The sequence below is a fragment of the Lycorma delicatula genome, chromosome 9, assembly GCF_047948215.1.
Source record: "Lycorma delicatula isolate Av1 chromosome 9, ASM4794821v1, whole genome shotgun sequence".
NCBI lineage: Eukaryota > Metazoa > Arthropoda > Insecta > Hemiptera > Fulgoridae > Lycorma > Lycorma delicatula.
This window is the reverse complement of record NC_134463.1, coordinates 24483825-24496141: the sequence shown is the minus strand read 5'-3', so window position 1 is coordinate 24496141 and position 12317 is coordinate 24483825. Positions and strand designations below refer to the sequence as shown.

Sequence of the window (12317 nt, the reverse complement as noted above, 5' to 3'; positions counted from 1 at the left end):
AGGAGCAGGAACAGCAGCCGCAGCCTGAGCACAGTTTGTTGTTGCTGTAGATCTGCGGGCATTTACAATCTTCTTTGCTTCGAAGTAGCTGACCTTTTGCAGGGTTTTTACTTCCTGCACAGCCACCTCGTCTTTATAGACAGGACAGTTCTTGGATCTACAAGAATGCTGTCCTTTGCAATTAATACAAGTAGGAGGCTCCTACACGGCTCTCCTTCATGTACTTCATCACCGCACACGCATATTTGCGGTCTCTCACACCTAACTGTGGTGTGGCCAAAGCGTTGGCACTTAAAGCATCGCATTGGCTGCGGGACAAATGCCCGCACGTTCAATCGATGTATTCCCGCTCTTATCGTCTCCGGCAAAGTTGGCCGGTTAAAAGTAAGAACACGAGAGGCCGAAGGTAGGACTTCGCCATTCCTTCTCATGTTCAACCTCTGACACTCTAGTACTCCTTGCAGTGCTAACTGTTCGACAATTTCCTGCTCCGCAGTTAAGAAGATCCCGACAGACCACAACACCACTTGAAGTGTTGAGCGTGCAGTGGGGATCGACGCGTACAACAAAATCTCCTATCTTATGGAGCCCTAGGATCTTCTGAGACTGAGCATTATTTACAGTCTCCACATGAAGTCCAGTAAAGGTTTTTCTTATTTCCTTAACAGGGCCTTCAGCGCATTTAGTTATTTCCCGAGCAATGAGAACAGGACTCACCCTCGAGAAATTACCATCCTCCTTTGTAATGACCAGGTACTAAGGTTTTGGCACATTACCATTCTTGAAGAAAGCTTTTTGTAAGCTTTTTCTAGCCTCAACTTCAATTTTCTTTGACTCCGCGCTCTTTCTCCGTTTTGCCTCATGCGAAACGGCCGGTTCTAAACGAGGGTGTTTACGTGAACCCTCTGCCACGTTTGGTTTTTGATCAATTTGCATGACCATTGATCCCTTCTGTAGTAAGGCTAGCTGCAGGGGTACACCCCCACTCCAGGACTACCAACCCTTCTTCTTTCTTTCCTGTTTAGCCTCCGGTAACTACCGTTCAGATAATACTTCAGAGGACGAATGAGGATGATATGTATGAGTGTAAATGAAGTGTAGTCTTGTACATTCTCAGTTCAACTATTCCTGAGATTTGTGGTTAATTGAAACCCAACCACGAAAGAACACCGGTATCCACGATCTAGTATTCAAATCCGTGTAAAAATAGCTGGCTTTACTAGGATTTGAACGCTGGAACTCTCGACTTCCAAATTAGCTGATTTGGGAAGACGCGTTCACCACTAGACCAACCCGGTGGTTCTGGACACCAACCCTAGAGGTCTTTTCCGGTACTCCGGTGAAACCGGCATATGTCTTGGCAGAGAGCGGATGGATGCGCAGTCTCTGCACTGACTCCAGGCCCTTACACACCGAGTTTTTCAAGGCTCCCATGCCCCGAAAAACATGGGCACCTTAACTACATGCTTGCCATCGCGGGGGCATGTGGACAACGAAAGGCCTCCGTTACATCTGCAAATAACTTCGACCGTGGCCGCCACATCGCCAGCTCTAAAGGTGGCATCAATCAATGTCCATAAACGTTAAAAATTTCGTACTTGCAGTTGGCCGCGAAATCCAGTCCTGAAATTCGGCCTGTAGATGTAATTCGGCCGAAAAATAGCATGTCCGAGAACAACACTCAGAACCCCGTTAGCCAGCTGCATGAACTGTACGTGAGTACAGCTGTTTTCCGCCCTGGACGTGGAACGTAGATGTTGTATTTCGGACGTGGGGATTATCTACCTCTGGGCATTATTTTTTTTTTTTTTGTGTATTACGGGCATCTACTGCTAAGTTCATTAGCCCTCGTCACATTCTTAAAAAAAAAAAAAAAAAAAATTAGTATCACCATCAGGATCGTCATATGTAAGGGTGTAAAGGGCCCTTATATTTTATTTAAAAGCACAAACTACACAAAAACATTAAGACACAAACAACAAAGACAAAAAAAAACACTTACGGGGTGTAAAGGGCCCCGATCTTAAAATTTGAGATAAAATTCTCAAAGAACATGAAATTAAAAAATACAAGTCTATACAATACCATCTTCTTCTACCTGTATAGTTTATTTGTTAATTTAGCATCCTCGGGGCGACCAGAACCGCCGTTAAGCAGTATATCAGTCGCGCCAGGACGCCGTGGCAGTTGACTCCCCCTTATAAACAGGCTACAGGCATGCATTGCGCCCACCCATAGCCTCACGCCCTTAGTCCATCCTTGAGGGTCCCCCATGCCATCATTGGACAAACCCAGACTCACTGCTTTTGAATGAAGACGAGCCAGGGGGGCCTAGGCAAGAGGACTACCTCCCGTCACTATACGTGCCATGCTTCGAGACTCCCATATATATATATATATATATATATATATATATATATAAAACTACCTCTTAGAGATTCTTTAACACAGCTTTAAATTTTTCCACTTTTACAGACTTCTAAGAAGTCAACTGGCGTGTAAATAAGCAACTATCTTTTCTTCATTTCCATTATCCAGATCAGCAGCAATGTCATTTCTTAGCCGGAACTTCTTTCTGAGGTCCTCATATATTGTACACTCTTCTATGAGATGTTTAATTGTAAGTGTTTTATTACAAACACCACACATTTGTCTCTTCGCCGGTTAACAAATATGAATTTGATAATCGCATGTGACCGATTCTAAGTCTAGTCACAGCTACCTGTTCACGGCGAGTCAACTTCACATCGCTTTTCCATTTATATGGAGAAGTTTTCACTGTTCTTGGGAGTCCTAATTTACAAAGGTATGAGGACCATCTACCTTGTACTTCACATATATGTGTACTCGACGTCTACTGCACCTTATTTTATTGGCACACTTATTTTTCAAACGTATCCGTGCTCATATACTCCGTGGGGAATCAACCTTACAAATTTTATGTTTGACCTTACGATTTAAAATAAACAACCAACAACACCTAATGTCTTCCAGCAAATGTTCCATTATATTCTCTCTAAGATAAACCCTGACGCAGTAATATACACTGATGGATCGAAACAGAACGATACCATTGTTTGCGCATTTGTTGTCATGATAGAACTTATATCTTTGGTCTATCTGGTATTATGAGTGTGTTTGCTATTGAACTATATGTTATAAATAAGACTGTGAATATCATTAACCCTAAGTACCGAAATATCCTTATTTGTAACGAATAGTGTAGTGCACTCCAAGCTTTAGAAGATTTTTACTCTAGACATCCCTTGGTCAATGAAATCTATAACGCAGTCGGTGAGTCGAATAAATCTTTAATTAATCTTCTTTATTTATATTTTACTTTTATTGTTTAAAATTCTCCATCATTTTCTCTCATTTGACTCTTATCAAACATCTTAGTTTTTGCTGGGCTTTGATTACGAATCAGTCATTACATTATGTTTTTTATGTAGACATATATCTATTTAAATGACTACCAGATTCGTGGTAGTAAGTGTTTCTTCTTTCATTTCTTTACTGAAGTAAATCATTACAAACTCAGTTTTAATCATTAACTGATTTGGCGTGAAAATAATCATATCTAGTAGTACCAACTGCTGAATAATCATATCTAATAGTAGTTCGCTCTGTAAAATGTTCAACTAACGTTGTTTCGAATACTAATTATTTCTTAAAATTTTAACATAAAAAATTATTGCTATATTAGAATATTACGTGTAAAAATGTAATTTCAATTTCTTTATTGAAAGTGTTAAAAGAAGATCAAGAACTGAACGAGAATTATCGACAGTATGGAATTAGGTAATGTCGTTAAGTTAAAAGTTTGTCAACTTAGGAGAAATTTAATATTTAGAGAGTTAAATTCGAAAGAATATCTTTGCTAATCTTAATAGACTCTTTTACTCGTCTGATTATGTAATGAACATTTTTGAAAAAAATATCAGAAACTGAACATTTTTAAATACGATAATTAGTCATGACAACACTTTTGTGGAAACCTGTATTGTTCTCCTTGCACCCTCGTTGAAAAAGAATATGGCGGTGCATGTTCTTCAAGTTTTTGTGTGATAAACGTGTTCGTTTTGTTATAAAGTGCTTACTGGTTTTCTTAGTTTAGGTAATTTAGCCATTTTAAATTAGAAAAAGTAGGTTAGTACTAAATTCAATGTTGTTATTTAGTGGTTGTTTATATGTAACCTTAGTTTTTAGTGAATCCGGAAGACTGTTGGCGTAGTATGTAAAATCTTGCAAGTTTTAGTTACTCAATTTAATTAATTAAAGAATGTAAGTTCATCTTATATTTTGACCTTGTGACACATCTATTTCGGATTTTTTATTGTTTGGTTTGGTTTTAAAAATGATTGATGTAAACATCTAATCTGACTGCTAAGTTTTGCTTTATTTTAATGTTTAATGACATATATTGGGATATACAAAAATGAATTACTTAAGTTCTTTCATAATAATTGTTTAATAAGGCCATATTTTTATTTTTCAAGATGTTAATTATCATTTAAACTAAAGAAAAACCTAAACCACATTTTTATTTCGATTTCTACATACGAGGAAGTATGCTTTCAAAAGCCCTTTGAGAACTTGTACAGTTACTTCATCTTCGCCTTATGATTAGGAGATGCATTTTGTGGTAGTAAAATTATTTATTTGATCTTTGTTTAATGCAGTATTGTTTTGGTGTTTTGATTTTCAGTTACTTATGTTGCTGTATGAAAAAAGTTTGTATAATGGTTACTGTTCAATAAATTAACAATGCACACAGTAATAAACACAAACTCAAGTTTTAAAAAATGTAATAGGATGACTGCTTTTAATACTAAATTGGCAGACTGGATGCATATTCTTATCTTTTTTCTTTTTTTTTCCTGTTTAGCCTCCGGTAACTACCATTTAGATAATACTTCAGAGGATGAATGAGGATGATATGTATGAGTGTAAATGAAGTGTAGTCTTGTACATTCTCAGTTCGACCATTCCTGAGATGTGTGGTTAATTGAAACCCAACCACCAAAGAACACCGGTATCCACGATCTAAATAAAGAACAATTATAAGCACTGTGCGCAACATAATCAATCTTTGCAAATTATCTCACAGAAAACTAAGCACTAATACAAAAATATTAACTGTTCATTAAAATAATCCTCAATAGCTAATTACTGATCATTTTTATAGGAAATAGATAATATAATAATCCCTATTTATATTCATTACACTTTTCTAACAATGGTATTATCTATTTCAATATTACTCAATATTGAAGTAGATTTCATTTATTGTTATATTGTGGTAATGTGAAGTTATGGTATTTGAAGTATTTATATTTGACCATTTATGTGCAGGAATATATTTAGGAAACCATCCATAATCATTAAAAATTAGATTTTACATTGTATGGGAATTTACTTTAAAAATCTAGTGGTTGTAAGGTATGTTTGTAACACATTTTGTTAAGCTTCTTCATATTTTAATAAAGACATATTAGGTATGTGGAGTTTTATGTATGATTTAGAGTTTAAAGGATTGTATGACTTAAATAAAAATCCACAGTTGTAGGATGTAACTTTTTGAAGACATATCCATGTAACCGTTTTAATAAAGTTATATCGGATTCTGTTTTTACATGATTTATTGTAACATTATTTTGAAATAACACTGCAAAAAATTGGACTAAAATTTTCGTTTTCGGTCTCTGACAACTTTTCAACGTTGCGTAATGGTAATATTCATTCTTGGAGTTTTCTACACTCCCTCTCCCTTACCACTATTCAGTGTGTTCAGGAAGGTGCATTAGACGGGGATTAGTTAAACCAGGGTGGGGAGCTGTATAAGTGCAAAGTGCAGTGCAGTCAGTTATTTGAATTTGGTCCTACATTAAAGACATAAGCATGATCTGTGTGATGGTGTATTTTCTTGATACATAATCTAGAGAATAAGTGAACTCAAAAATTTTGGGTAATGCAATTACAAGAAATAAAGAATAGCGATTTTGTTAGGGACCAAGATACAAATTTTGGACAATCATAAAAATCAATAAGTTTGACTCATTGTTTGGCTAGAATTTGGTTTGAATGAAGCAACTATGAGAACCATTAACAAAAATGAGATGTTGCTATAAGACAGTCTGTTTTTTTTTCTAGGATGAAAGTGAGTGCCAAATCATCATCTTGCACAAGAAATGTTATTAAAAAAAAAAAAAAAAATGCAAAAGGCTCTATTAATATGGATAGAAGCAGATGGTCATATGATTTTATAAGCAGATTAAAGAATTTGAGTTAAATGATATTGTCGTGACTTTTGTTCATAAAAAGCAGGTTGAAATTTTGGGGAGTATTGGATGGCTATCCATTTTTCTTAAAAGACATGCAGTGCATAACATTGAAATAAAAGGTGAAGTCACATTTGTGGATGAGATAACTGCTAAAGAGTTTCTTCAGAAGTTAAAATAATTTAAGAATGAGAATGTACACTGGAACAAGTAACAAAAAGCAATAACAAAAAACATGGATGACAGCAGGAATATTTAGTTACTGGTTCTTCAATAACCTTTTTATTCCTGAAGCTTGGAAGTGCATGGAGAACAAAGTTCTTCCTCATAAAATTCTTTTACTTGTAGAAAATCCACCTGAAGGTCCTGTATTGGAACATCCAAATGTGTCTTATGCCTCCCATGTAATACAACAGCCTTTATTCTCAATATTATCTTAGAAGATGACTATGTTAGTTTCAATGAAAGCATGATGAAGAGAAGTAGGTCCAATTATGTCAATTGCAATCCTGGAAGGCCTGCAACTATCTAATAAACTTGGAAATCATTTTCTAACAGAACATCATAATGTAAACGGAGCTATGTAGTTTCAATGAGATTTGACTGCTTGCATGGTTAGTTTCCAACAGTCATACAAGGAACTCATGAAAACACAGTCACAGCAGTCAATAATTGATTTTTTGTTTAAAAACAGTGAACCTGTAAATGAGGCTCGAAACAGTACACCATCCTGGATATATACAGTGATTTCGTACCAGATGTGTTTAAGGAGGCATGCTTATTGTCTGACGACGAGAATGAATAAATATTATTAACAAATTTTAAACTTTTGTTATTATTTCAAATAAAATGTTGATGCAATAAACAATAATGAATTATTTTTTGATAACTGGATTTATTTCTATACAATGTGACCTTTATCTCATTATTCCTTATTTTGTTGTAATTTTTTTTTTACAGTGATTTTTTATACACTGTGTTAAAAACAGAATTTGGTGTGTTTTGTATTCATATTTTGTTCTAAAAGGTTATTTGGTGGTATTGAATTTACTGTAGAAAGGTTTAGAAATAGACTTGTTGGAAGACAGTTTGCAGAAAAAATTTCTCTAACTGAAACAACAAAGTTCAGTGCATATTTGTAAAGTTTGTTCAGAAGAAAACTTTAGTCTGGAAGTAAAGAAACTTGAGAGTGGTGTTTGCATTGTTAAAGTTGTGCTATTTGTACAAAATTGCTTCAGTGTGTATCATACATAGGCCAGTTATGGCAATCTGGATTTTATCAATTTTTTTTGAAAACTTTAACATTAAACAAATTTTATTATTCTTAGTTTATAACTTAGAAATGATGAAAGAAAATTTCAAAGGATGAATATTAATAAGGTAAACTTCATTTTTTGTTTTAGTATAAAAATGTGTTTGTGTTTGATTAGTTTGTGAATTACTGTGATTTTTCAAAAAGTGTTAAAATAAGCCCATCTGTTTTGACCACTGCTTGAAATTAGAGCTCTTCAATGTGTTACATCTAATTAAAATAAGTTAAATATATATTGATTAATTTGCTAATAAATTTAAAGAGTTCATTAATAATTTAATAATTATTTATATTTTGTTAAGTTATAGATTATGTTCACTGGTTCTACCTTCTTGTACTTCATGATTTTTCTTCTTTTTTTTTTTTTTTAATTTTAAGAGTTCGTAGTTAAATTAACCTTGTGACATACTGTATGAATCTGTTCCTAATATATTAAAATGTAAGTAGAATCGTCTATTGTATAAAAAGTATTAATCCATTTTTTGTTTTGTTTCAGTTAAGTTTTGAAGTTAGTCATCTTTTAAAATGAAAACAATTCGTCCACGTTGTTTTTTTGATATTGAAGTTGGTGGTTTACCAGTGGGCAGAGTGGTTTTTGAATTATTCTCAGATATATGTCCAGTTACAGTTGAAAATTTTCGTGCTCTTTGTACGGGCGAAAAAGGTGTAGGTAAAACTACTGGTAAACCACTTCATTATAAAGGAATTATATTTCATAGAGTTGTGAAAGATTTTATGGTACAAGGTGGTGATTTCACTGTTGGAAATGGCACGGGTGGAGAATCTATCTATGGAGGAACATTTGATGGTAAGTTATTTTGATTTTTTTTTTAATGCTGCTCAGAAATTTGTTTTAATATAAAAAATTTGAATTATTTTAAAAGTAGTAATTATATTTTAGGGCTAACTAAATGATTTTTAAGTTTTATCAAATGCTTGTTTTATATCTTTATTTTAGTAAGGTAAATTTTATTTTTCTTAGTTTCATTTATTAATTGAAATGTAAATAGATAATGTTTAATAAAATAAATTATTTATATATTATAATAATAATAACAATAACTATTACATTCAGTTACTATTGTTAATTAATTTCTATTTATCATTCATTATATATGGTGGATGAACTAAGTAAAGTAAAGACAGTTTCATTGTATCTCATTGTATTTCATCTCTTAAACTATATGCCTTACACTACTACTGCTCTATATAATCACCACATGAATTAAAGTATTTATCATATTGATATACCAGCTTCAATACCCTTGTTGTATTCTTCTGCCGTCGGTCCATTTAGCCACTGATCAACAGAATTTTTAAGTTCATCAACCGCAAATTGCTTACCACTCAAAAATTCTTTCAATTTCTTAAACAAATGGTAATCAGAAGGTGCTAAGACCGGACTATATGGTGGGTGATCGTAAATTTCCCATCCAAGGTGGGTGATCGTAAATTTCCCATCCAAATGGTCTCAGTAAATCATGTGTCGGACGTGCATTATTGTGCAGCAGGATGATGTTGCCAATTTTTAATGGCATACTGTAGTTTTACAGTAGGCTTCTGCATTTATAGTCATTCCATGTGGCATGAAATCAATCAGCAGGATGCCAAACCAATCCCAAATCTCATGTGGCCATCAGTTTGCATCCAAGTGGCTGCGGCTTGACCTTTGTTGGTCTAGTTTGGGATTGAGGATGATGTCATTTACTTTATTGCTGTTTTCTCTCTAGTATGTAGTATGAAATCCATGTTTCATCACTGATAATAATTGAATTAAGGAACTCATCACCTTTTTTGTGTAGCTCAATAAAAATTCCAAAGCAGACCTCATTCGGATTTTTTTTGTAAAGTTTCATTAAGACATGCGGCTTCCAACATGTACAAACGTTTCTGAAGCCTAAATGATCATGAACAATGCAACCAATAACAGCTCTTGAAACATCAGGTAAAAGAAGGGCCAGGTCGGAAATCATTGAGCAACAATCTTGTATGATTTCATCATCGACTCATTTCAACAAGTCCTCTGTGATTATCGAGGGCCTCCTTGAACATTCTTCATCATGCACATTAATATTGTTATTTCTTAACGTTTCACACCATTTTCAGATGTTTCTTTCATTCATTACATTATTGCCTATGAATTTCAGCCGTCTTAACATTTTGATGGTTTAAAAAACATATGACTACGTATTTCACAGTTGGTGGCAACATTAATTTTCCTATTCATTTTATAACATAATAACTCGTATGTAATCAAAGATACTACAATGTGATAGCTTATAGACAAAAATACAGTGTGTACATTACTACTATGGCCATAAACGACACAGGTTCGCCAACCTTAAGGATAGAAATTTACCAGCGGTCTTTACTTTAGAGATATCCCTTGTAATATATTCATTTTCTATTCATGAAGTTTTATGTTTAACTAGAGTACAGGATAAAAGTATATCAGCATGGAAACAGACATTTCTGTTATTGCAGTGCTTCTTTATCACTGCTATCAAGCTGACTAGCCCTTGTTTATCCAATTATACCAATTATCAAAAAAGAAGGTAATTTATTCCTTCTGAATTATAAATAAATTTTTATTATGTGAAAAGTGTATTATAAAAGTGGTTAATTAATCAAATGCTGCTTGTGTGCATGGATGCACTTCGAAGTTCGAAATTGTTCAGACTTTCGTATATGCATTGGCTAAGGCATGTTTCTAAAGAAGTCGCGGGTCATTAAAAAAGAATAAAAAATGTATTGCCTGTTTATATGCATATATTTGCGTAGAAGTGTCTTAGTTTTATACATAGTCGCCATTGTTTTCTAAACACATCTAGTTTGTAGAACAAGCTTTTTTATACTGTTCATAAAAATTACTGCTTGAGATTTTAACCAGTTCGACATTGCTGTTTTCAACTTATTACTGTCCTTCAACTACTAAAAACCAAGGCACTTTTTTAGGTTAAAGGAAAGCATTTTGGTCACTAGATGTAAGGTCTGGGTTGTAAGGGGGAGCAATCAAAATATTTTCTATCCATATTGATGCGTTTTTGCAACAGCTTGTGTATTATTGTGAATGAGAATAATTCATCCTGTAGCATGTTTTGAATTGCATGCCTTTACACTAATAGGATACCTTTTTGCCTTAGAATAAAGTTGCCATGATCTTTCAAGCTAACCTGGTCTTTTTTCAATTTTTTCAGCTTCGGTGAACGTGACTGATGCTGTTCCATGGGTTGTTGTTTAGACTCAAGTTTTGAAAAAAAAATGTTCCTCTTTCTCTTACACGAATCCAAAAATGCTTGCATAGATGCAATCCTTTCTTTTTTGTGTGTATTAGTCAATATTTCAAGATCCATCTTGCACACAGTCATTTATAGTATAAAGAATTATTATTGAAAACTTCATAAAGTGTGAGGAAATTCCATTGCAAGAATACTAATAGCATAGATATTCTCAAACATGTGTTTTACGTTCCTCTATTTGTCATGAACTATCTATATAGCCTTCATCAAACTTACAGCCTCCCCCCCCACCACTACCTTACTCATCAATTGTAAAATGTAGCCTGTAAATTTTGTCCAATTCAGATTGAATTTTAGATGCAGTAATCAATATTGTTTCATACTGAGAGATTGAATCACATTGTAGATTTCAAGTTAGCAGGATCATTTATTGTCGCAGCCATTATTAATTGCTGTCAATGGTTAATTTTAAACAACAAACTAGATGCTTAATGATAGATAATGAAGAGACTGTGGATGCGAGGTATGATTTATTATTGCCAGTCACTTTTTATTAACAACTGTTCCTTTTTAAACTTTTCTTCTAGAACTGTTCATTACTGTTTGTTATTACTTAACTCAATTTTTCAAATTGTACATTTTTGCAGATGAGAATTTGGATCTTAAACATGATAAACCATTCCTGTTATCTATGGCTAACAGGGGGAAAAATACTAATGGCTCACAATTTTTTATGTAAGTATATTTTTTCAGATTTACTTTAAGCTGTGTGCTGTTGTATGGTGTTTATGCGTTTTAGGTGTTTATTGTTTAATTTATTATTTTTACAAATCAACTTTTATTATTAGTTTAAAAATTAAAAACGTTTTGAACTAGTATTAATGTCTATTTCATGATTTTTATGACAGATTTCATTTCTTATCAATCTCATGACAAAGAAGTTTTACATGTGTAAATCATAATTCCAATTTATCCACATTTTTAAAAAACTCAAACTTTTGTTTACTGATCTTCAGTATTAATGATGATTTGTGTAGATATATTTATTTTATTAGTCTTACAGATTACATAAGGAAGGGGTTTTTTTTACAAAACATTGAATTGCTATTTCAATTTATTTGGAGTTGCTCGCAGAATACCTTCTCTAAAATTTCATGTCATTAATCCCTTCTGTTCTTAGAAATCTGTAGGCTTGCCATTCATTCAGTTCCAAAAAGGAAAACGAAAGAAAAATCAACATTTTTTCATTGAAATATTTGTTCACTTTAATACTTAGTGTCGCTTTATATCTAGGATCACAAAATAAATAGCAATTTACTAAATTATTTAAATATCCGTTTATCCCTGTGGATGGATATACAATTTTTTTTGAGAAGCCTACAATCTTTGTAATAATAGATGAAACATCATGTTGATTAGGATAGAGATAAAATATTTGTATTTTAATATACATTAATTTTTTATAATTCTTTTTCTTGAGTTTAT

General features: G+C 33.2%; 1 protein-coding gene across 3 annotated transcripts in view; it reads left to right on the top strand.

The window, feature by feature from the left end:
- Positions 1 to 3989: 3989 nt before the first annotated feature.
- Positions 3990 to 12317, top strand: part of Moca-cyp (nuclear cyclophilin protein Moca-cyp) — a 57454-nt gene continuing 49126 nt past the window's right edge. The window contains exons 1-3 of one of the 3 annotated variants that reach the window (XM_075375944.1): positions 3990 to 4117; positions 8090 to 8401; positions 11480 to 11567. In XM_075375944.1, the coding sequence (XP_075232059.1) occupies positions 8119 to 8401; positions 11480 to 11567 (371 nt within the window). In that variant the 5' untranslated portion in view covers positions 3990 to 4117; positions 8090 to 8118. Of the gene's footprint in view, positions 4150 to 4266; positions 4285 to 8089; positions 8402 to 11479; positions 11568 to 12317 lie in introns of those variants that run through there. The other 2 variants (XM_075375943.1, XM_075375945.1) reach the window with 2 other exon arrangements.